Below are 25,324 nucleotides of genomic sequence, written 5' to 3' on the forward strand. Positions count from 1 at the left end.
CTCTCACACACACACACACACGCTGTATATCTTTCAAATAACTAAAAATAAGTCCTAAAAAAAGACAAAAAGAAAAACCAAGACCAGTAGATCATCACTAAAGAGAATTCTAAAGGATATACTTCCAAGAACAGTAAACTAATGCCAGATGGAAATCTAAGATGAAACAAAAAATGGTGAGCAAGAAAAGTGATAAACGTGTAAGTAAACAGGAAAGAAACTTAATAAAGTTTCATATTATTTTTAAAAGAAAAGCTGAAACAATACAAAATGAAACTATATGCCACATAAGTACAGAAATGGAGGGTAGTGGATTAAATGTTATAAAACCCACACACAGAAGAGTGGCTACACCCCTAGTCCACAAAATATACAAAAGATCTTCAAAAAATTAATGGAAAATAATGCTATCTTTTAATTCCATTTTCCATGGAAAATTACATTTTCTAACAGGTAAATCTCCTGGGGATATGCTCAAAGTTAAATCCAAATGTCCATCAACTGATGAATGATTATATATCCATACAGTTGAACACTAATAAATAAAAAGGAATGAAGTGCTAATAGATTCTGCAACACAGATGTTCCTTGAAACCACTATGCTAAGTAAAAAAAGTCTGATACAAAAAAGAAAAATATTATAAAATTCCATTGCGATGAAATTTATAGAACAGATCAACAGAGAGAGACAGATGAGATCGGTTGCAGCTTAGGGCTGTGGAGGCCTGTAGAAAGACAGGGAAATGACAGCTATAGGGTACAGGCTTCTTTTAGGCTGACAAAATCATTCTAAAACTTATTATGGTGATGGTTACATAATGCTGTGAATATATTAAAAAGCATTCTACTGTGTATTTAAAGGTGTGAATTTTTTTATGTGACATATCAAAATAAAGCTGTTAATCAGCAAAATGCTGTAAGGTCCTTGTATTATTTGAGGGGAAAAGAAGGATACTGATTGACTCTGGATTCGGGTATTTATGTTAAAATTGATATGATAATCATTAAAACAATAACAACTATAAGCATGTGTAATTCTACAGAAGGGGGGGCAAGTGGAATGAGAAGGAAATATCCAATCAATGAGGGAGGGGGAATCTAGAAGGAATAGAAAAAGACAAAACACTCTAAACTGATACTTAAAATCTGTACCCAAATGTGTCAGTCCAAATGGCACACAGCAAGCATACCTGTGCTGAGATGCAGGCTCTTTTATGTGTGCTGGAATTGGGAATGAGTAGAGTCTCAGGCCCTACCCAACCTCCTTCAATTATGAGGTCCCCAGAAAACATCCCTTCCGTAAGGCCTGGCACTTCCACGCATAGGCCACCTTACTGAATGAAGGGGCATTCTCCCTTTAGCCAGCACATTATTCCTCAAGTGAGTTGAGACCTACATGTCTTTGGTTTCAAAGAGAAAAATAAAAAAGCTATTCTGTGGTTGAGAGATCATTTTAAAGTTGGCACCCATGCCAGTGAATTATTAAGACTGTAATAGAAAGGACTGGCACTGTGGCACGGCAGCTTAAGATGCTACCAGTGACACCAGCATCCCATATGAGTGCCAGTTTGAGTCCCAGCCACTCTGCTTCTGACTAGCTCCCTGCTAATGCATACCCTGAGAAGACAGTGGAGGACAGTCCAAGTACTTGGGCCCCTGCCACTCACATGGGAAACTGGGATGAAGTTCCCAGCTTCTGGCTTTGGCTTTGCCCAGCTCTTGCTGTTGTGGCCATTTGAAGAGTGAACCAGTAGATGAAAGATTTTCTCTCAGTCTCTCCCTCTCAGTCATTTTGCCTTTTGAATACATAATAAATGTAAGAAGAGTGTAATGGGAACATACCTTTAGTGGATGTGAAGCTTAGACTGTGAATGTTGCTTTAATAAGAGCCATGAGAGGGCTGGCCCTGTGGTGCAGTAAGTTAATCCTCCGCCTGTGGCCCCGGCATCCCATATGGATGCTGGTTCGAGTCCCGGCTGCTCCACTTCCAATCCAGCTCTCTGTTATGGCCTGGGAAAGCAGTGGAAGATGGCCCAAATGCTTGGGAGACCTGGAAGACGCTCCTGGCTCCTGGCCTTGGATCAGCACAGCTCTGGCCGTTGCGGCCATCTGGGGAGTGAACCAGCAGATGGAAGACCTCTCTCTCTCTCTCTCTCTCTCTCTCTCTCTGCCTCTCACTGTCTGTAACTATCTCTCAAATAAAATAATAAAATCTTTAAAAAAAATAAGAGCCATGAGTGTACCTAGTGTGCTGCATCCAATCACAAAGGACCTGACACTCTTTCAGTTGGCAACCTGGTATTATTCAACTTGTTGGAACTAATCAAAAGGTATGCTCTCTCCCCTGACCAGGCATGGTGCATCTCCCTCAATTCGAGCTGGGGACCTGAGCTCCTCCTCTACCCTTAACTCAATGTTCCTTTTTCCAACTGCTCTGGCACTGTCAAGCAGAGGAAGCGAAATTAAAACATATCTGCCATGATTATTCTTACTTAAGGGCCTATTTAGTTAAAGGACAAAAAGAATCTTCTCTTGGTTCCACAACTGAACTAGAAATTATCTTTTTTTTTTAAGATTTATTTATTTATTTGAAAGTTAAAGTTACACAGAGAGAGAAGGAGAAGCAGAGAGAAAGAGAAAGAGTGAACCATCCGATGGTTCACTCCCCAGATGGCTGCAACAGTCAGAACTGTGCCGATCTGAAGCCAGGAGCCAGGAGTTTCCTCTGGGGCTCCCACGCGGGTGCAGGAGCCCAAGGACTTACGGCCATCTTCTACTGCTTTCCCAGGCCATATCAGAGAGCTGGATCAGAAGTAGAGCAGCTGGGACTCAAACCAGCGCCCATATGGGATGCTGGCACTGCAGGCGGCGGCTTTACCCAATATGCCACAGCGCTGGCCCTGAGTTTAGTGTTTACCCACACTAAAACACCTTGCCAGATAAGGCTGCAGGCAGTTTTTCTCAAGACAGCTCCAGCCATGCATCTGCCCACAGCACCCCCTGGCCCCTGGTCCACAAGGAATACTGCCATTCCCTTGCTCAAGACTAGAAACAGAACACAGTTTATCCCTTTGCTCCAAGTTACTGACCTTTGGCCTACTTTGAAGACTAAGAAACAACACTTACATATGGTGAATGGGGTATGAGGCACAAATGGGCGTTGCCCAATGATTTCAACATCATCTAGATGACCTACACATTGACTTTTTTCCCCATTAGTCATATCTGGAACACCCCACTCCCTGCAGAAACTTGTGTCCTCCTCCCCAATGAACCCATACACACACACACACACACACACCCTCACCCTGAAGATCCCTAAAGCCTTTCTTCATGGATGCCTAACTCAACAAACGATGCCCACATGGCTGCTGAAGCCAAGTCTGTAACTGCCCCAGGGCAGGAGCTGCCTTGAGTTCAGAGCTCAGTTTTCCTGCTGCTTTGAGACTCACTGCCCTTGGTAGAGAGGACAGATGCGCTGTGCATCAGCAGGGGAGGGGAGGCAGGAATCCCCCACCGTTCTGGCAGCCCTTCTGCCTCTAGGGCATAGCCCTGAGAGGACAGCCTGGGAGCCAGGCCAGAAGCAGAGTAATCAGGCAGCTTCCAGAATACTCATTCTCCTTTCTTCCTCTCCATTTGCTCTGAATTGCTGCCATCTTAAGAGAACACTCTCCTGGTCTAGATGAGCATATTCAGCTTCTTTAGAGCCCCCCAGTGCCATTTGGAGCCCACATAATTTACAACTCCCAGAAATGCCCAAGAAGCCATGTAGGCACTTGTGATGCCAAGGCTGGCCAATTTTACAGATTTTCATTTAGCAGGTGTCTCTTGCTAAATCAGTAGCAGCTGCTAATTGCTTTTCCTCCCTTGAACCTTCAGACATAATGCAACATCTGGTGTTCTCTCACTTCGGGTTAAATTCAGATACCATGTCATTTCTCCTTTGGGTTTTCTTTTTATTAAAAAGTTTCCAGCTGATGGCTGAATCAGGAGGCAGACAGCAAACCCATCCCTGAGCAAGGGGAACGTTTCTAAGGACAGCACAACACAATGAGCCTGCCTCATGGCCCACACTCCAAGCCCAGGTGCACAGTTGCTCAGGGCATTCCCCACAAGATGGGGCTTTAAGCCCATGAGCACACAGGGGACCTGCGGCTTCCTCTCCCAAGCCAGGAATCTGGGGGCCCGCAGCCCTTCCATTGCAACAGCCTTCCTGCCCTGAATAGTTGGCCCAGGAGAAGCACAACTGTCCAATATGCACACTCTACTACCACAATGAACAGGAACTATGGGAGGAAATCAGTTACCTGCAGTGGAGAGAAATTACAAGCACCCTATCATTTCTAGCTCCACTTCCCAGTTGCTAGCAGTGATCTTTCATAGCGTTTTGGGCCACTTGGGAAGTTTGTGGCTGTTCATTTTTATTTTTTCCAAGGATCTTTTATTGGGTTCCAAATCTGCTTCTCAATTCCAAGTCAAAACCATTCTCAAAGGCACCTTCATAGCAACTCCAGTAATTTACAGTGTTGCTAATAATAAATAATAATCTTAGTTAATCTTTACTGAGCACTCACTGCTATGTGTCATGCCTTGGCTTTCTAACTTTCAGTTTATCTTAAAGCCTCTAGCGCCTTCCCTCAAGGTCCTAGGTCTGTGGGACAAACGGGGAGGCTGGCAGGACAGCGTTGCTATTGTGGAGCTCTGTATGTCCCTCTTGTGTCCACACGACCCAACACTGCATTACCCTTCTCAGTGACCATGCAATAAAGCACCAGTGCATCAAACGCTGACAACAGCTACCGTGTATATAATATTATTACCCCTGTTTCACAGTTGAGGAGACCGGGCAAAGTTCAGTTGCTACACTACACCCTTCAGTCTCCTCTTAAGAGCTGCAGCTAAGCAAGGCCATCACATGCAGCACTCAGGCAACAGAGGATGTGGAAAGAGCACCTGTCTTGGTGTCAGATCTGCCACTCACTGGCAATGTGACCTAAGGCTGCTCTTTTCCCCTTTCTGGGCCTTACCATCTGAATTGCTCACTTTGATTTTTCTAAATCTTGTTTTCTAGCCCTTCTCAAACTTTCACTTGCATATCAATCCCTAGGAGGTCTTGGGAAAATGCAGAGTCTCATTCTGTAGGTCTTGGATGAAGCCCAAGATTCTGAATTTCTAACAAGCTCCCACTTTGAGTTACAAAGCCCCAGGGGTACAATGAGGAAGGTGGGGTCCTGCAGAAACATAGCTTCTATGGTGCAGTGTGGCCATTCACTAGCTGAAGGCTCTAAGATCAATGACTTAACCTCTTTGGGTCCTAGTTTCCTCCTCTATAGAGATCACTACCTTCCATGGCTGTGCAGATTAACCGAGATAAAGAAAGCAGTGAACACAGATGAGTTCTATGCAGAAAAGTAAGCCCTCAACTCAAGGTGGCTATCATCATAAATATCTAATTGTGACCTCTATTCTGTCCCTTAATTGTAATGAATCTTAAAATTTCAAAACTGCTGTGCTACACCTGCCAGGTGTAGCATTCTAGCCTACTGTCATGTACTGAATGTCTATGCTGTGCCCCCAACCCCAAATTATATGTCAAAGTCCCACCTTCCAATGTGGGGGTATTAGGAGTTGAGGTTTTGGAAATTAGGGTAGGAAGTCTAGGGTGAGGCCCATATGATGGGATTAGCTGCCTTACAAGAAGGGATAGCAGGGGCTGGTGCTGTGGTGCAGCGGGTTAACGCCCTGGCCTGAAGCGCCGGCATCCCATACGGGGACTGGTTCAGGTCCTGGCTGCTCCATTTCCGATCCAGCTCTCTGCTATGGCCTGGGAAAGCAGTAGAAAGATGGCCCAAATCCTTGGGCCCCTGCACCCACCTCGGAGACCCAGATGATGCTCCTGGCTCCTGGCTTCAGATCAGTGCAGCTCCGGCCATTGCAGCCAACTGGGGAGTGAACCATCAGATGGAAGACCTCTCTCTCTCTCTCTCTCTCTCTCTCTCTCTCTCTCTCTCTGCCTCTCCTCTCTCTGTGTAATTCTGACTTTCAAATAAATAAATAAATAAATAAATAAATAAATAGAAGGGATAGCAGACAGCTTGTTCTCACACCTTGCCGTGTGAGACCACAGAGAGAAGTTAGTTGTGTGGGAGCCAGAAAGAAGGCCCTCACCAAGCAGGCATCCTGATCTCAGACTTCCAGATTGCAGATGATAAGAAATACACTTCTGTTTTTCAAGCCACCCCGTCTATAGTATTTTCTTATGGCAGTTTGAGCTAACACACCTCCTCTAGGTATACCAGTTATCCAGTAAGCATTTACTGATCTCCTGCTGTATGCCAGCTCTGAAGTTTCACTTTATGTCTTTGTAATTCCCTGATAACAATGCAGTATCACTGCATTTAACTGAAATTCTGGAAGCTTCAACTGTTCTTTTAAATATGCTTCCATATGTTAATTTGAACAGAGATGATTCTGAACCCCTGAGGCATCATAATGCCTCCTTTGGGGAAAAGTGACATTTTACCCAACCAAGCAATTCTTTTTTTTTTTTTTTTTTTTTGACAGGCAGAGTGGACAGTGAGAGAGAGAGAGACAGAAAGGTCTTCCTTTGTCGTTGGTTCACCCTCCGGCATACCACGCTGATCCAAAGCCAGGAGCCAGGTACTTCTCCTGGTCTCCCATGCGGGTGCAGGGCCCAAGGACTTGGGCCATCCTCCACTGCACTCCCGGGCCACAGCAGAGAGCTGGCCTGGAAGAGGGGCAACCGGGACAGAATTCGGCACCCCAACCGGGACTAGAACCCGGTGTACCAGCGCCGCAGGTGGAGGATTAGCCTATTGAGCCACAGTGCCAGCGCCCAAGCAATTCTAAACTCTGACTGAGCACCTCCATAGTAAGAAACATTCATATCCTCAATCCTCAAACCATAAATATTTATTCAAGATGACTGAAGGCATTACGTCTTGTATACATGAAACATCACATGGTACCACATAAATATGGACAATTTTATGCATCAATTAACCTTAAAATAAGTCAGTGGAAATTAAATTAAAAAACGACTGAAGGAACTCCCTCAACTTGATAAAGGCACTTATAAAACACACACACACACACACACACACACAGCTGGAGCCAGCAATGTGGCATAGCAGGTAAAGCCATCACCTGCAACACTGGCATCCCATAATGGGTGCCAGTTCAAGACCCGGCTCCTCCCAGCTCCTTGCTAATAGCCTGGGAAAGCAGCAGAGAATGGCCCTGCCACCCAAGTGGGAGACCTGCATGGAGCTCCAGGCTTTGGCCTGCTCAGCCCTGGCTGTTGGGGATATCTGGGGAGTGAACCAGCAGATGGAAGCTCACTCATGCTTGCTCGCTTGCTCGCTCTAACTCCAACTTTCAAATAAATAAATAAATCTTTTAAAAAACAAATACCCACAGTTAACCTCATACTTAATGGTGGAAGACTGAGTATCTTTCTCCCACGGTAGATGAGGAATGAGACAGTGAGGTCCACTCTTGCCACTTTTTTCAACATGATACTGAAGGATCTAGACAGGGCAACTGAGCAGGGGAAAGAAATCAAAGGGATTCAGATTGGAAATGAGGAAGTAGAACTATCTCCATTCATAGATGACATAATGTTATATTTAGAAAATCCTAAGAAATCCATATACAAAAAATACTACAGTGAGTTCTGAAAGGTGACAGGATACAAGATCAGTACAGAAAATGAACTGTATTTCCACAGAGTAGCAAAAAACAATCTAAAAGTGAAATTAAGAAAATAATTCTGTTTACAATACCAAGGAAGAAATTAAACAAAAAGTATAAAGTCTTTATGGTGAAAATTATAAAACAGAATTTTATGTGGGCCAGGCTGAAGCCAGGAGTCAGAAACTTCATCTGGTTCTCCCACATGAGTGGCAGGGTCCCAAGTACCTGATCCATCACCTGCTGTCTCCCAGAGTGTATCTACAGGAAGCTGGATCAGACAGAGTAGCTTAGACTCAAACCAGGGCTCAGTTATGGGATGCTGGAGTCACAAGCAGCAACTTAATCCGCTGTGCCACAACAGTGGCCCGGGGTGCTTTGAAAAGTGGGTATATTTTGAAAGTGCGTCTGGGGATTCCTTGTGCAGCTCAGGTTGAGAATCAGTGGTCCACAGGCTGGAGGGAAGAAAATTATCTACTAGATAGTTTCAATCACACAAGGGAACATCGTGAGGTTGAGTGGCTCGAGATGCAGAGGAAGACACTGCTTAAGACAGTGAAAGGCTGCTCCTTCGAATCCCATTTTAGGAAGCCAGAAACGAGGCCAACAATCAATCAGTAAGCGTGGGAGGCAAATACGTTGTTGTCGACACTCACTCACTCAGCCACTGCTGTTACTCACTGAACGGGCTGAGGGGCCTGGGCCTACCGACAAACCCAAAAAGGTCTGGATGTTCCATTTTAGTCAAAAACCCCAACCACGACCGGAGCAGGCCTAGGTTGTCCGTGGTGAGGGAGGACACGGCAAAGGGGTTAGCCAGTTCCCTAATCAAACAGGCTGTCTGGAACTCAAATGCAAAAAACAGAGGCGGTTTTAGTCAGTGTGGACCAGAAAGCCTGCCAGGGAATTTTAATCTCACTCAGCAAGGCTAATTTTGAAACAAAGCCCCCTTCAGGACATTGAAGAGCTCAGAGAGCTGGGGTCAAAGCTCTGACAACTAACATCAAAAAGGGTGTATCTGGCCGGTTGTTGTGGCACAGCGGGTAAAGCCACTGCCTGCAATGCCAACATCCTGTTTAGGTGTCATTTCAAGTCCTGGCTGCTCCACTTCCGGTCCAGCTCTCTGCTAATGCATCTGGGAAAGCAGGGGAAGATGGCCCAAAGTGCTTGGGCCTCTGCACCGACATGTGAGACCCGGAGGAAGCTCCTGGCCCCTAGTACACCCTGGGCTGACCCACCTTGGCTATTGCAGCCATCTGAACAGTGAACCAGTGAATGGAAAATATCAAACTCTCATCTCTCCCTCTCTCTACAATAACTCTCTGGATTTTTTTTAAATGGGGTGCATCAGTGGGAACCCCTGTCAAAGTTGAAGACAATATTAGCAGCACTGGTGACAATAGCATGTGATTACTCACTATATGCCAGGCTCTCAGGTAAGTGAGTACCCTACATTACCTCCATTCAACTGAGCACCATTCTCCAAATAAGAAAATGACAGGGCAGGGGTTAAAACACCACACAGGATGCCAGCATCCCCACATCAGAGGGCCTGGGTTTAACTCCTGGCTCTGCTTTAGACTCCAGCTTCCTACAAACGTGCGTCTTGGAAAGTAGCAGGCGTGGATTCAATACTGGGATCCCTGCCACCTACCTGGGAGACCTGGATTGAATTCCTGGCTCCTGGCTTCAGCCTTGCCCAGCCCTGGGAGCTACGGGCATTTTGGGCAGTGAACTGGTGGGAGATAGTTCTTTTTCTCTACTCCCGCCCACCTACCTATCAGATAAACAAATGAAAACATATATATATATATATATATAAACATATATATACAAACATATATATATATATATATATATAAAGTTTTTTAAACTTACAAACCAGAAAAAGGTAAATGAAGTTAGAAAGCTTAGGCACCTTACACAAGGTCACATGGCTATAGGTAGAAGGGGCCAGCCAGAAAGTCATCAACAGGCTGGCTCCAAAATAAGTACCTTTAACCAGTATATTATTCTAACTCTTAACATCTGTGCAGAAATAAAAAGACTTCCAGAATATACAGCAAACAACGTTCATAGTTGATACTGCTTGATGAGTTCAGCTTCATTCTGGTACTTTTCCATATTTTCTGTTTTTTTCCAGTATGAAATACAAACACACACACACACACACACACTCTCACACGCACGAAGAAATCATTTATAGATTTATAAAGACAAAGAAGGCCAAAAGTCTCCCGATTTTTTTCAATGTATGGAAAACTAACCACCTTTGTACTGATGGTCACTGAATTTTTTTGAACTCTGTGTTTCTGTATTTCACAAATTTTCCATTCTTTTGTTGTAATCAGGAAAACAGTATTATTTTTAGTGAATGAAAAAAATAATCCACCTGCAAAAATATCATCTATCACTCCCTCTTATCTTCACACTCAAAATCTCAGTACATAGGTGAGGGGGATGCCCAGGTTTTCCCTGAGCAATGGAGAGGTTTCAGGTGAGCTGGGGAATTCAATTATTCTAGCTGTGGGTATCCTGCAGGGGGCAGGCACAAAGCAAAAGACTCTTCTCCAAGAGAGAATAGTCATGACACAGTAGAAGGAACCTGGGGGATAGGCTGAACATATATATAGTTCAACCAAACTACAGAAAAGAAAGGGTTATAAGCATTTTTGTGAGCCTGGTATGGTCAGTTTAAGCTATGAATATGTGATGAGATGTTGTATACTTCAAAATTGTGCAAATAATACACGTTGATTCAAAATTTTAAAGATAAGTTTTAAAATAAAGAAAAGAAAAAAGTATTATACCCATGCCTGAAGAGATCACTGTCTAATATTTGTGTTAGGCTCAAAGGAAAATACATTGGCATTATTTATAGTGCAATCCCAGTGTTATAGGAAATCTGAACTGAAAAAAACCAATAACCCTAGAAACATAAAAATGTTTGTCTGCATGTATGAGCCAAAGAAAACTATGGAAAGACACAAACCATTGACAAAATTTACCCCTGGCGCGAGTTGATAGAGAAAGACACTTAGCTTTTTCTTTAGGCTCATCTGGTTTTTCAATGAGTGTATATTATTTTTGTAACCAAAAAAAAAAAAAAAAAACCTGAAAGTAAAAATGACTCTGAAAATTGCTCTAAAATCTTGTCTAGACTTTATTACAAGAAGTTAATTTAACTTAATCCTTGAAAACCAATCTAAATAATTAGGAACAAGGAAGATGGCAAACCATGACCTTTGGTATCAGAAAGACCAAAGTTCTCATCAGTTCTGTCACTTCCTGAGTACCCCTGAATCGGTTACTTAAACATTCTACAGTTCAGTCTGTAAAATAAAGATACTAATAGCCACCTCGGGGGTTTTGGTGAGGATCATATACTAACTAAGAGCTAAGGGTGCTGTGCTATGGGCTTTATACATATTCACTAATTTAATTTTCAGAAAAGCTTTATGAGGTAGGCACTAGATTCCCACCATTTTATACATGACAGAACTGAGGTCCACAGAGATTAAGTAACTTGCCCAAGTTTGTTCTCTCACTCTGTCTCTTTAAAGATTTATTTATTTACTTGAAAAGTAGTTAGTGAGAGAGCGAGAGAGGTCTTCCATCTTCTGGTTCACTCTCCACATGGCTGCAACAGCCTGGGTTGTGCCGAGCCGAAGGCAGGAGCCAGGAGCTCCATCCAGATCTCTGACATGTGTGGCAGTGGTGCAAGCACTTGGGCCCTCCTCTGCTGCTTTCTGAGGCACATTAGCAGGGAGCTGGATCTGAAGCAGAGCAATGGGGGCTCGAACCAGAGCTCATGTGGGATGCCAGCACTTCAGGCAATCCGTTAATCCACTGTGCCACAATGGTGGCTCCTCTCTCTCTGTCTCTCTGTCTCCCTCCCTCCTTCTTTGAGCCTACCTTTTACTCTCTCTCTCCACTCACTTTCTCACTTCCTTCATCCCTCGGTCTCTGTGACACCCCCCCTTAACCCCCCCCACCCCCTATACACATACACACCCTTAGGAGGGGCCCACCCGAGCCCATCTTCTTCACAACCACAATGCAGTGATATATCTGTGAAAGAGTTATCCTGGTTGCAAAGTCCCATCCACATGAAAGGGATTCTTACTAGCAGAGGTTGCAAAGACAGGAAACATATACCCAATCTAAACACTATACAAGCTAAAGACACGGCAGCAGACAGCAGGGACCAAGCAGGGATGTCTTTCAGTGATTTCCAAGTAAGCGGTAATGTATGTATGTACAACTGGAATCCATGACTCCCCACCTTGTTCTTCAAAACCTCAGCCAGTTAACATGCACCCCATATCAGACTGCCTGTGTTAGATACGTGGCTCTAGCTCCTGACTCTAGCTTTCAGCTAATGCGGACCTTGGGAGGCAGCAGTGATGGCTCAAGTAATTGGGCTCCTGCCACCTACTCAGGAGACTTGGATTGAGTTGCAGGCTCCTGGCTTAGGCACCTGGCTAACATCTGGGGAGTAAAACAGCAGATGAGATTCATTCATTTTCTCTCTCTCTATCTCTCTCTCTTTATAAACTTGGATTATTTATAATAAAGAAATATGAATGTTAAGTTTCCTGTTTCCTACATTCAGGCCAGAGCATTCCCTTAGCTTGAACTGCCTTCTCCCTCCGCAATTTGCATGCACATTCTAACTGTCCTTCAACATTCAGTTTGGGTTCTATTTCTCTGTGCAGCCTTTCTGGACTGTGATCCAACGATCACTCCCAGGAAATTGTGTGTAAGAGTGCAAAGCACACAAGGTTACCGTCAGCTAATAAACCATGTAACTGAGCAAATCACTTAACCTCACTGAATCTCTGTTACTTCATATGTAAAATGGGGTTCTTATGAGAAATCAATAAAAATACATATGCAAATCACCCAGCAAATTGTATGGGCTAGATAAATTCTAATATTAATTCTCTTCCCATTTCTTGGAACTTGGAAGAGCAACTGCAATTTAACAATTAAGCCCAGCCGGCGCCACGGCTCACTAGGCTAATCCTCCGCCTTGCGGCGCCGGCACACCGGGTTCTAGTCCTGGTTGGGGCGCCGGATTCTGTCCCGGTTGCCCCTCTTCCAGGCCAGCTCTCTAATGTGGCCCGGGAAGGCAGTGGAGGATGGCCCAAGTGCTTAGGCCCTGCACCCCATGGGAGACCAGGAGAAGCACCTGGCTCCTGCTATCGGATCAGCACAGCACGCCGGCCGCGGCGGCCATTGGAGGGTGAACCAATGGCAAAAAGGAAGACGTTTCTCTCTGTCTCTCTCTCTCTCACTATCCACTCTGCCTGTCAAAAAAAAAGAAAAAAAAAATTAAGCCCAAACAGGCCGGTGCCATGGCTCAATAGGCTAATCCTCCACCTTGCGGCACCGGCACACCGGGTTCTAGTCCCAGTCGGGATGCCGGATTCTGTCCCGGTTGCCCCTCTTCCAGGCCAGCTCTCTGCTATGGCCCGGGAGTGCAGAGGAGGTTGGCCCAAGTGCTTGGGCCCTGCACCTGCATGGGAGACCAAGAGAGACACCTGGCTCCTGCCTTTGGATCAGCGCGGTGTGCCGGCCACGGCTGCCATTGGAGGGTGAACCAACAGCAAAAGAAAGACCTTTCTTTTTTTTTTTTTTAACTTTTATTTAATGAATATAAATTTCCAAAGTACGGCTTATGGATTACAATGGCTTCCCCCCCATATCGTCTCTCCCACCCGCATCCCTCCCCTTTCCCACTCCCTCTCCCCTTCCATTCACATCAAGATTCATTTTCGATTATTTAATATACAGAAGATCAGCTTAGTATACATTAAGTAAGGATTTCAACAGTTTGCTCCCACACAGAAACATAAAGTGAAAAATAATAGATGATTTTTTTTAAATGATGATGAAATCAGATCAGACCTATTGTCATGTTTAATCCCAGTGAGAGTCAAGTTGGGAGTTGATAATTTCTTCTTCTTTTTTTTTTTTTTTACAGAAGATCAGGTTAGTATACATTAAGTAAAGATTTCAACAGTTTGCACCCCCATAGAAACACAAAGCGAAATATACTGTTTGAGTACTCATTATAGCATTAAGTCTCAATGTACAGCAAATTAAGGACAGAGATCCTACATGAGGAGTAAGTGCACAGTGACTCCTGTTGTTGACTTTACAAATTGACACTCCTGTTTATGGCATCAGTAATCTCCCTATGCACCAGTCATGAGTTTCCAAGGCTATGGAAGCCCCTTGAGTTCTCCGACTCTTATCTTGTTTAGACAAGGTCATAGTCAAAGTGGAGGTTCTCTCCTCCCTTCAGAGAAAGGTACCTCCTTCTTTGAAGACCTGTTCTAAGAAAGACCTTTCTCTCTGTCTCTCTCTCTCACTGTCCACTCTACCTGTCAAAAAAAAAAAAAAAAAAAAACAATTAAGCCCAAACAACCTTGTGATTTGCCTTTTTCATAATTTCAACTAGAATACTGGCATAACTTCTCAAGCATTTATTCCTTATCTAAAGAAACTGCAAGCTTTTTTTAAAAAAAAGATTTATATATTTGAAAGGCAGAGTGATAGGGAGGGGAGAGGGATGGAGAAAGGGATAGGGAGAAAGAGAGAGAAAGAGAGAGAGAGTGAATTTTCCATCTGCTGATTTGCTCCCCAAATAGCCTTAATGACCAGGGCTTGTCCAGGCCAAAACCAGGAGTACAGAATTCCTTCTGGTTCTCCCATGTGGGTGACAGGGGCCCAAGCAGTTGGCCATCATCCATTGCATTCCCAGGAGCATTAGCAGGGATCCCAGCTGTTCCAATATGGGATGCCATCATGGCAAGTGGTGGCTTAATCCTCTGTGCCAAGATACCAACTCCAACTCCAAGTTCCTTGTGAACCAGGAATGTGCCTGGGCTGTTTTGCATCCTTTGCAGGACACAGCACAACACCTGACACAGAAAATTGCTCTAAGTTAGATTCCTGGAGGATGTAAGATCCTCAAGATTTAATATAAAAATAAAGGTAGTAATTAGGCATATTTGAGAGCCATCCCTAACATTCGGTTTGGACCAGTAACTTCACATCTACCACATGTTAAGACACTGTGCACTTATCTGACCAGATATACACTGGCCTTTGTAGATGGTTGAGGTACAATTTTACTTCAATCAGTTCTTCAGGAAGTTAAGGAATCTTCTGGAACCAAGTTTTTTATATTTGAAGTACCCTCAAAAAGCAAACGGACACTTTGTCCCCAGCTCAGGTCCAAATTACAAACCATAACTTTTAAAAATAGCTCAATTTGCCAGTCACAAAAATAACTTTTCTAGGTCAATTGGCACATTTCAATGTGCCAATTAGCAAAGAATGATATTTTCAGGCCTATTTGCATTGGTGATAGCAAAGTTTTCCCGGTAGCACACATGGGCACAAGGTATGCTGGCACCAAGGTTACACCCCAAGAACATTGAGATAATGTTCATGAGTGATAAGGAGATGTCCCGGTCATGATAAAATCATTACCTATCTCTTAAGCTCAGTCTGAGAGTTACGGACATTCAAAAGAATCATCCAACTGAAACAGAACTGTACGAAAGGGGAGGGGAAAAAAAAGAACAAATGTGATAAACTGACACGGATACACAACCATGGGCAATTTTGATAATGAGCTAATGATAAACTCAAGGCTCTGGGCCTGAAGAAAAAAGAAGCTTGATGAAAAAAATTATTTTCATTCTTTTTTTACCTCTAGTAGAAGACAGTTGCAAATACAAATCAGGTTAGAATCTTTGGTCTGGAAAAGGGACTGATAGCTAGCGTCTGAAGTTTTTGTCTATGTCCAGTCTCCCCCATTCATAATATTCAGAAGAAACTCTCTTGGGGGTTAGCTGGTGAATGGCAGAAGGATGGGAGCCAGAGCTGTGGCACAGCGGGTAAAGCTGCTGCCTGCAGTGCCAGCATCCCATATGGGTACTGGTTCAAATCCCAGCAGCTCCTCTTCCGATCCAGCTCTCTGCTATGGTCTGGGAAAGCAGTAGAAGATGGCCCAAGTCCTTGGGCCCCTGCACCCACGTGGGAGACTCAGAAGAAGCTCCTGGCTCCTGGCTTTGGGCTGGCCCGGCTCGGCTGAGGCTATTGTGGCCATTTGGGGAGTGAACCAGTGGATGAACAACCGCTCTCGTGCTCGCTCACTCACTCGCACTCCCTCCTTCTGCCTCTCTGTAACTCTGCCTTTCAAATAAATTAATAAATCTTAAAAAAAAAGGCTGAGGCATGAGGATGCAGCACAGGCCTCAAGCTTTTTTCCAAATTCAGATTACCAGCTTTCCAAGGTTAAGAACTGTAACTGAAAATCTACTATGTAACCAGATTCAGTGGGCACCCTACTCTTCTCCCACCTCTTGGCTTTTACTTTCTACAAGGGGGTTTGGACCGGACTAGAGGATGTTCTTAGCAAAGCAGGAGCCAGCATCCCCATCAGGACAAAGGGTCAGCAGCTATAACAAGGAATTCATAAACCAGATAGCACATCCATTCTCCAAGTTACAAAGAACTACTGACAGCCTGGGCAGAGTGCTCTTTTTTTTGACAGGCAGAGTGGACAGTGAGAGAGAGAGAGACAGAGAGAAAGGTCTTCCTTTTGCCGTTGGTTCACCCTCCAACGGCTGCCGCGGCCAGCGCGCTGCGGCCGGCGCACTGCGCTGATCTGATGGCAGGAGCCAGGTGCTTCTCCTGGTCTCCCATGCGGGTACAGGGCCCAAAGACTTGGGCCATCCTCCACTGCACTCCCTGGCCACAGCAGAGAGCTGGCCTGGAAGAGGGGCAACCGGGACAGAATCTGGCGCCCCGACCGGGACTAGAACCCGGTGTGCCGGCACCTCAAGGCAGAGGATTAGCCTATTGAGCCACGGCGCCAGCCTAGAGTGCTCTTAACATGGGGTCCGTGGATGGGCTTGCAGAGGGGAGGGAGAGAAGGGGAAGTGGTGGTCTCCATCCTTTCTGAAATTGTATGCAAAAATATGTATGCATTGATTTAGAAAAAGCCCTACAGTTCTCTTCAGCAACTCAAAGAAGTCTATGACTGAATGCTTTTAGATGGAAGGAAGCTAAAAACCACCTCCATCCAGCATCCTGCCTCGTCAGCATGCAAATGGGCCTTGAATTTCAGCCATGAAATAAGGAAAGAGCTCTGAAGTCTGAGCTAGGAGACCTGGGTTCTAGGGGCGCCCACCCTGGCTTCTCAAGCAAGTCATTTATCCTCCTAAATTCCCCTTCTGGAAGCTAAGATTAAATCATGCAAGCTTTGAGCTCTCTGCTAATCTAATAATCGATAGTTCCATGCTGCATTTCCCCTCCTTCCCTCCATGAAACAAAAGGGCACATCACTGGAAACTGCCCTTAAGAATCTTCATCTGAAACCAGAAAGAGCCCTCCAGAATTCTGGCTGTAAGGGGCACTTACTTGTGATATGGGCCACTGGAATACGGGGTCCTTCTTCTAGGGTGACAGCTGTGAAGATGGAGAACCAGGAGGAATTGAAACCTGGGCACTCTCTAGCTGGTCTGCAAATCCCAGTGCCAGTGAGTCAGAGGGCAGAACACAGCACATGGAAATTCACCGCTGACCCCAAATCCTCTAGCTGACGGTGGCAACTCACTCCAACTCCTTCTCACTCTGTCTTTATGTATGTGGATTTATGTATGTCTGCAGTACTGGCGTATACACTAATTAGTTCATTTTATTTTTCTTGCTTCCTCATTACTGCTAATGAGCAAAAAAAAGGGGGGGAGGATTAAAAGTATAAAGGGCCAAGAAGGAAGGACGAAAGAGGAGTCAAAAGCTGGCTTCCTGCCTAATTGGATCTAATTGGATCATCAGGTTTAAGAAGAAAGTTGCCAATTTTCCTGAGTCTTATTTTAAGTCAATCTGAACTCAACTAAGGGGTTGGAAAGCAAAACACCCTAAAGGCCAGAGTTGTCCAGGAGGAGTCTCAATCATCTGAAAGCAGCAGATCAAAACCAATTGCAAAGACGCATGCAAATGCAGACATCCCAAACTTTTCTCAGCTTCCTTTTAGAAAAGGAGTGCAAAGATTCACCAGTGACTGGACCCACTAGTTCTGAGACAGCCCATCAAAGTTCCAATGTCGAATGTTGTTGATCAGCTAGCTGGCTACAGCTTGACATGTACTTGGAAAGTATTAGCTGTGAATGTAACAGATTTGATAGCACGTCTACTGTAAGAGGGGGAAAGAGGGAGAGAGAAAATGGAGAGGGTAAGCAAAGTGGACAGCAGGGAGAGAGGGATGTGATCTTTTCTTCTTGTAAGTGTTCCAGCCATGATGCCATCCACCGTAATGTGATGCAGTCAGGGTGGGGCCCCCACCAGAACCTGTATCATGCTGTTTGGGCTCATGGCTTCCAAAACTGGGCTGACATAAACCTCTTTTCATTAGAAGTACCTAGCTTCAGATATTTCACCGTAACAATGAAAAAAGAGATTAATATACCTTTGGAGTAACAACATGGACTGAACACGAACCTCACCACTGGCTTTCAAACAGACCTCAGGAACTTGGCCCTTACTCTCATGCCTGTACAGTGGAATCTGAACATCTGCTTATGCTCAATGGCTCTGCCAGATAAAGGTTATTTAGGTGTCATTGGGAGAAATGTCCCAGTGTGGATAGAACTCAAGCAGCCCATCTAGAGGCACAATGACCACTTCAAACTGATGGCAGTTTGACTACAGTGGTGGGTGCGAGTGCTGGAAACACACTCAGAATCACTAACTCGATTAGCCCCAGGGGAGATTTTCTAATATCCTTCCCCTTCTTGGAATCTCGACAGAGCTGTGTGAACTAGAGATAGCCACTCTCTATCTGCCTGACCTCTCAATCTCTGGAGAAAACTGGAGCCAGCGGAGCAGAGATGGGCTAAGACAGCACTGGAGCCATTTCCCAGGCTGCATGTAACTGCATCTGCTCCAACACTGCCCCATGTCCCTGCATCAGTAAAGAACAACACTGTAGTACATAAAATGAGCCCTTTTTTGTAAAATAAAAAGCATGAGCTTATGTTTTCAATATGGTTTCTTTGTACTTTTCTTTGGTATTATCCCTGCTAGCTCTGAGAGCAAGGCAGGCGTTCTGACTCTACAGTTCACCAGGCCAAGTCAGACAAGTCATATACCACAGGGCATGAAGAAGGGAGAGCAGCAGTACCAATGGCAGCAGCCTGCATTGCTGATCTCAGTTCACAGGGAAATGGTGAATGGAATGAAGTTTGCCTATTAAGACAGGGAAACCCCTCCTGCCCACCCCCATCGTGAGGAACCTCTCAGCAGGAGCTTCAGTGGTTTCCTTCTAAGGTGACTGGGGCTCCTCAAAGAAAGGGTTTGAGGCTACATAAGCTACCCAGGGAAGCATGGGGTACAGCAGGGCCTGAAACAAGCAGCAACCATGCGAGGAGTTAGCTCTTGAGTTACAAGCACCAAGACCACCAGTTTCCCAAAGAGTTGTCTGGGGAGTGCTTCCTTGGCATCCTTGGGAGACTTGATGCAAGCGTTCTTCGCAGCCATCATTCACACCCTGTCCATCAGACCTTCTGGGGATGGGGCCTGGCAAGTGGCAGTTTTTTAACGGGCCCTCTGGGTGACTGTTGTGGCCATCCAGCTTCAGTGGCTCTCAAACCCTAGCTCCATGGAAGAAATCACCCGAGGCACTTTTGAAAACAAGCCCAGGCTTTGTTACAGATCCTGACCTCAGAATCTCCGAGGCGGCTCACAGTATCCCTGATGCTGTCTGCTTTTTTATTTGACAAATAATTACATATATTTATGGGGTACAACGTGATGTTTTGATACATATGGACACTGTGGAGTGATTAAATCAAACTGATTTGGTAAGCCTGGAGCCTCTGAGAGATCTTCACAAAGTTCATACAGCGAACAGGAGTAAGGCCTAGCAGCTGGAACATCTCTGTCCCATCTCAGAATGCCTGGGTTTCAGTCCTGGCTCTGTTTCCACACTCCAGCTTCCTGTCGGTGCAGACCCTGGGTGATGACTCAAGTAACTGGGTTACTGTCACCTTTGGGGAGAGACTGCGATTTATGTTCTCAACTTCTGGCTCCAGACCAGCCCCTGTCTCAGCTCCAGCCACTGCAGGCATTTGGGAAGTGAACCAGTGAATAGGAGTACTCTCTGTCTGTCCTTCTGTCTGTATCTCTATCTCTCTGCCTCTCTAGTAATTAAAGAAACATATTTTTAAAAGTTCATAGGAAATGCGTATTATGAAAACCTGCACAAATCTCAACAATTTTACAAAATACTTATTTTTAATGTCATTTTTCTGCTAACTCTTTAAAGTCTGTTCGTAGTGATGTTTCAAGATCTCACGCTTTGGATGAATGCTTTCTTTCTCCCATAGTCTCTCTTTAAAAAACATATCTTGAGCCGGCGCCGTGGCTCAATAGGCTAATCCTCCACCTTGCGGCGCCGGCACACCGGGTTCTAGTCCCGGTCGGGGCGCCGGATTCTGTCCCGGTTGCCCCTCTTCCAGGCCAGCTCTCTGCTATGGCCAGGGAGTGCAGTGGAGGATGGCCCAGGTGCTTGGGCCCTGCACCCCATGGGAGACCAGGAAAAGCACCTGGATCCTGGCTCCTGCCATCAGATCAGCGCGGTGCGCCGGCTGCAGCGGCGGCCATTGGAGGGTGAACCAACGGCAAAGGAAGACCTTTCTCTCTGTCTCTGTCTCTCACTGTCCACTCTGCCTGTCAAAAATTAAAAAAATAAAAAATAAATAAATAAATAAATAAATAAAACATATCTTGGTATATTTTTAACTGACACATAGTAACTACATGTATTAGTAGAGTATGGTGTGTCATTTCATTATATGTATATAATGTGTAATGATCAGACCATAACTGAGATATCAGTCCTCGCAGGTATCACTTCTTTGTGCTGGGAACATTCAAAATCCTCTGTACTAGTGGCTTTGGAATACAAATTATCTGTTGTTGACCATGATTATCCTATTGTGCTATAGAACTTTTTCCTCCTGTCCAACTGGCACCCTAGATCTTTCTCTTTTAATTTCTCCTGACACAATATGCATCTAGAAAAGCATCAAGAGAATAAAGGGTAGATATGAATATTTGTGGGGAGGGAATGACTAAATCTGCAGAAGGAGCAAAGTGGAGCTTTGATTTTATCATATGTTCTCCCTTATATGTGGGAGCTAGAATTTTTTTTTTAAAAAAAGGAAAAAAAATCAAAAAACAAAAATAGAGAAAGAAAGAAATGTCTGTGTGTATTGGTATTGCTGCAAATACAGTTTTGTAAAACACTATGTTATACTTCTGTCCAGCCAATGGTTAAGAACGTTATACTGGGGCCCAAGTCCTTCTGATTGAGGTATTCGCCCCACCCCCACCCCCAAAAAAGAATGTCATACTACTATAGTGACTACTTTAAAATTTACTGTATATGGGTGAAATGGTCATTTTTCCATTCAATTACTGTTTATAGCCATTGTCTATATTCCCATTAAACTGGGGTCTTCTTGCTTTTTACTTGTTATACTTCTTATTGTTTGAAGTATTAAGCCTTTTTGCTGTATTGTAAATTTAAAATGTGTTGTCTCAAAAACTAAAAAAAAAGAAAGAAACGGAGAGGGAAGGCAGAGGGGAGGGGGAAAAGGGAAGGAAGGGAGAGAAGAAGGGAATATTATTATGTTCTTAGATATCTATGAAAATAAACTCAAGAAAAGAAGTTTGGGTACCATTCCTAATTCTGTCACCTAGGATTTATGTGACTCTCTGAACATTCATTTCTTTCTCTGTAAAACAAGAGGCCATAATGCTTGCCCTATCTCCTGCAGACAACTGTTATGTGAAGAAACCCATAAACTCTCAAATTCAATATAAAACATTATCATTTCAAGATTCCAACCATGATCTTAATGCATAAGGCAAATGTAAGGTAACAACAGAAAGTGGTAGGAATGATTTTACAGGTGATTTCTTGCCATGAGTTTCCCAATGTGGCCTGCAAATCCTTCCTCTCTAATGGGTGGAGCTCGGTCCCATTTCCTTCCCACCAAACCTTTCCAAATGTTTCTATAGGATATTTGGTCTACCCCAGGTCTGATTTTAACCCATAATGTAGCTCCGAAATTCCACAAAGTACCCCCACCCCCATCAAACCCCTCTGCATACAAACAGAACTGCATCAAACATCAACATTAACTGTGTGTGTGTGTGTGTGTGTGTATAATATACACATCTGTATGTATAAAAATCACACGGGCATATGGACCGAGGACAAGTGCTAGAAAACGAAGGCACGGAGTAAACAATGTTTCGGATGTTGCTGGCACATTACTAGAAGAGGCTACTTACCAGCCGGGTGTTTACCACAGGAAACAGCAGTGCCAGCAGAGCCCCATTCAACATATGCATCTGCAGCCTAGAGAGGAGAAAAGATCCAATTCAGTTCAAACTCAGACTCTGATGCAGAGGTCGAAAAACGTGTGTCAGGTTGAGCTGTGCCATCTGAGCAAGGGCTACATATACAGGTGGATCTCGCACAGAACACGGTCTTAGAGTTTGCACACATGCAAAATAAATTAAAAGCAGCAGATTCTATACCAACTGAAATGTTTGGAAGAGCACTACCTCTGGCTCAGAATATAACAAGCACTGCCTGAACACACTTTGCTTCCAACACTTCATTACACAATGAGCTCTGTGCTCCCTAAACATTCAGTCAGCCCCAACCCAGAGTGTCAACCAAGGCCGTCAGCTGCTGCAGCTTGGGCAGCACTGACAAAGAGGAACTACAGGAGGTAAGTGTTGCATTAGTACAGTGGAAGCCTATTTAATACAATATGCCTGCTTATTTATACAGCCAGGGCCAGTCCTCCTCCCCAAACAGAGACCCGGACAGTAAAAGGCTGGTACAACTCAGACAGCCAACTGCTGTGTTTTGCAAACAGTTTCCCCACTTTCTTAGAAATGCCTTTAAGAACTGCTGCAGGAGGCGGAGAGGGCAAAAAGTGGCAGCCTTCCAAGCTTTCTTTGATTTATTTTACATACTGGGCTCTGTAGCTTAAAAGCAAAACCAAAAAAAAAAATAGCAGAAGAAAACAACTGGTCTATATCACTGGGTAGTGATACTGCTTCCCACTCTCAATACCAGGCTTGTTCAAACAGGTACTACAAATCCTGGGTAAACCAGAAACAGGCCCTGCACCAGAGGGCTCTGGGAACATACTGAAACAGCTTCCTTCGTCTTTCAATGCAAATGCTTCCTTATTACTAAAGGAGCTGCAAAAATAAGAGTCTAGCCTTCTTAAAGAAGAGCGGATTTGATGATTTGTAGAAAACTGTGCCTCGAACCTCAAGTCACTAGCTCAAACTCTCTCTCTCTCTCTCTCTCTCTCACACACACACACACACACACACAGCAGTCCTGGGATATCTGATGTCCGTGATGGCGAGAGCAGTGCACACACTGCAGCCCTCCTAGAACTTCAGCTCTGCCCTCAGCACCCATGGATGTGTGTGCAACACTAAGAGGTGTCACAGGCGACCCCAGAGAATGGCACACGAGGTCCAAAGCTGCCTTTCACTTCTCCCAGTCTTTTCTTCCTGCTTGCTATTCTTTGTCACCAAAGCTGCCATGATGGTGATACCAGGCACTTAATATATTCCAGGCAAGTACCTCATTAACTGCCTTATATAAACTTTCTCATTTAATTTTTATAGCAGTTTTCTGAGATATGTGCAGTGTTGTTTCACTTTTTTATTTAAAAATTTTATTTATTTATTTGAAAGGCAGAGTGTGTATATGTACATGTAAGTGAGAGGAAGAGGGAGAGGGAGGGAGAGGGTGGGAGAGGGAGGGAGAGAGAGGGAGAGAGAGGGAGAGAGAGAAACTGAGACTTCTATCTGCTGGTTCACTCCCCAGATGGCTGCAACAGTCGTGACCATGCAAAAGCCAGAAACCCGGAACTCCATCCAGGTGTCCGATGTGGATGCAGGGGCCCAAGACCTAAGACCATCTCCTGCTGCATTCTCAGGTGTGTTAGCAGGGAGCTGGATAGGAAGTAGAGCAGCTGGGACTTGAATTGGCACTTTAATATGGGATGCTGGTGTCACAGGTGGCAGCTTAACCTGCTGTACCACAAGGCTGATCCCACTGTTCCCATTTTTTGATGAGGATACCAGCTTCTGAGAAGTGGGGTGACTTTGTCAACACTATGTATAAGACAGTAGATCCAGGGTTCAACTCCGGACCTCAAACTCTTCTATTCCTCTCACTGCCTTTTATCAGACCCAACCACTCTCCCTCTCTCCCAGACACAACCTAGGGTGGAGAGAGTCTTACATGTTCCTTTTCCCTCCCAATAGATTTTAGGGGTCTCTCTACCTCCTCCTTCATTCCTTGCTCCTGGTTTAATAAGCTTTCAGGGGATAACTGAAGTGGAGCAGGCTTTTTGGCTATGCCAAGCCATCACAGTCCTATAGGTTAATAGGGCTTGGTTTACTCCACAAAATGTAGGAGGTACACTGATGCAAAAATCACCCCTGCCCCACTAGGCTGGCCAGGTTACCAAGATTTTTCAGGAGGGTCTTTCAAGAGGGTACCCTCTGCTCTGAGAAAGCAAGCGCTGGAAACTCTGGCTCAAGCCCTAGGGCCTAGAGCAGGAGCCACTGAGCAGGCCTGAGATAAAGTGGACATAAGCCTGGCGGGGTCCCTGAATGTTCTCATGGGACGGCTACAGCATGCTGACTCACCCTGGGAGAAGAAAACTCACACTGCCTGTCTAGGTATAGCTGGATTCCAGTTCCAGGCTTTGCCACTGACCTCAAAGGAATGTTGGCACTTGCACAAGGCCAATTAGACATTTGGGCACCAGTAGTCAAATCTTGAGGATGATGGAATTGATTCCAAGGGCTCATGGCAGGCCAGAGATAAAAAAGATAAAACTCACATCAAGATTCTAATAAGTTCCTAAAGACAAGCCTTATTCTTTCTGGGTTCTCGAAATTCCATTATGGGAGCTACATATAGGCCAAAGGGTAAGTTAGCTTTAATATATAAAGAGGTCTTTCATATGAATCATTACAAAAACATCTAACATGTATTATGCATTTTTATATGCAGATCACACAATACTCCAATACATCACCACATATGATCCTCACAGTTTTTATTACAGTCATCCCCTTCCTCATTTTATAGTTGAGAAACCAAAAGTCCAAGTGGTTGACTCGCCCAAGATCACAAAGGCAGTGGGTGGTTGATGCGGAAGTCACACTCAGATCTCACCAGGTTTCAACTCAGAGTTTTCTCTACTGTACTCTGCTTCAAATCCATGGAATGAACATGCTACATATCACACACACACACACACACACACACAAGGAAACAGGCCAAGCAGAAGGCTCTGTGCTGCCCATGGAGCAGGAATGGTCACGCTAAGGACAATAGAATCCTGTGTGTGTTTTGTGGCAAAACTGCCGTGATTCCAAAGTTACACTTACAGCATAGTCCAACAGGTGAAAAACTGACCAAATCAGAGGCAAAGCCTTTTGTTTTTGTTCTATATCCACCACCAGT

The 25,324-nt window shown here is 44.6% G+C and overlaps 1 protein-coding gene across 23 annotated transcripts in view; it reads right to left on the bottom strand.

Moving 5' to 3' along the window:
* TMEM164 (transmembrane protein 164) overlaps positions 1-25,324 on the bottom strand; it is a 168,813-nt gene that overhangs the window by 52,869 nt on the left and 90,620 nt on the right. For 20 of the 23 annotated variants that reach the window (XR_016227832.1, XR_016227833.1, XM_089324047.1 and 17 more), the window contains one exon: positions 22,099-22,165. Coding sequence is in view for 19 of the 23 variants with exons in the window: in XM_070066408.2 (XP_069922509.1) it covers positions 22,099-22,165 (67 nt within the window). In the remaining 4 variants the exon portion in view is untranslated. Of the gene's footprint in view, positions 1-17,157; positions 17,206-22,098; positions 22,166-25,324 lie in introns of those variants that run through there. The other 3 variants (XR_016227830.1, XR_016227831.1, XM_089324044.1) reach the window with 2 other exon arrangements.

This window comes from Oryctolagus cuniculus, chromosome X, assembly GCF_051225735.1.
Source record: "Oryctolagus cuniculus isolate XC-2025 breed Fujian yellow rabbit chromosome X, ASM5122573v1, whole genome shotgun sequence".
NCBI lineage: Eukaryota > Metazoa > Chordata > Mammalia > Lagomorpha > Leporidae > Oryctolagus > Oryctolagus cuniculus.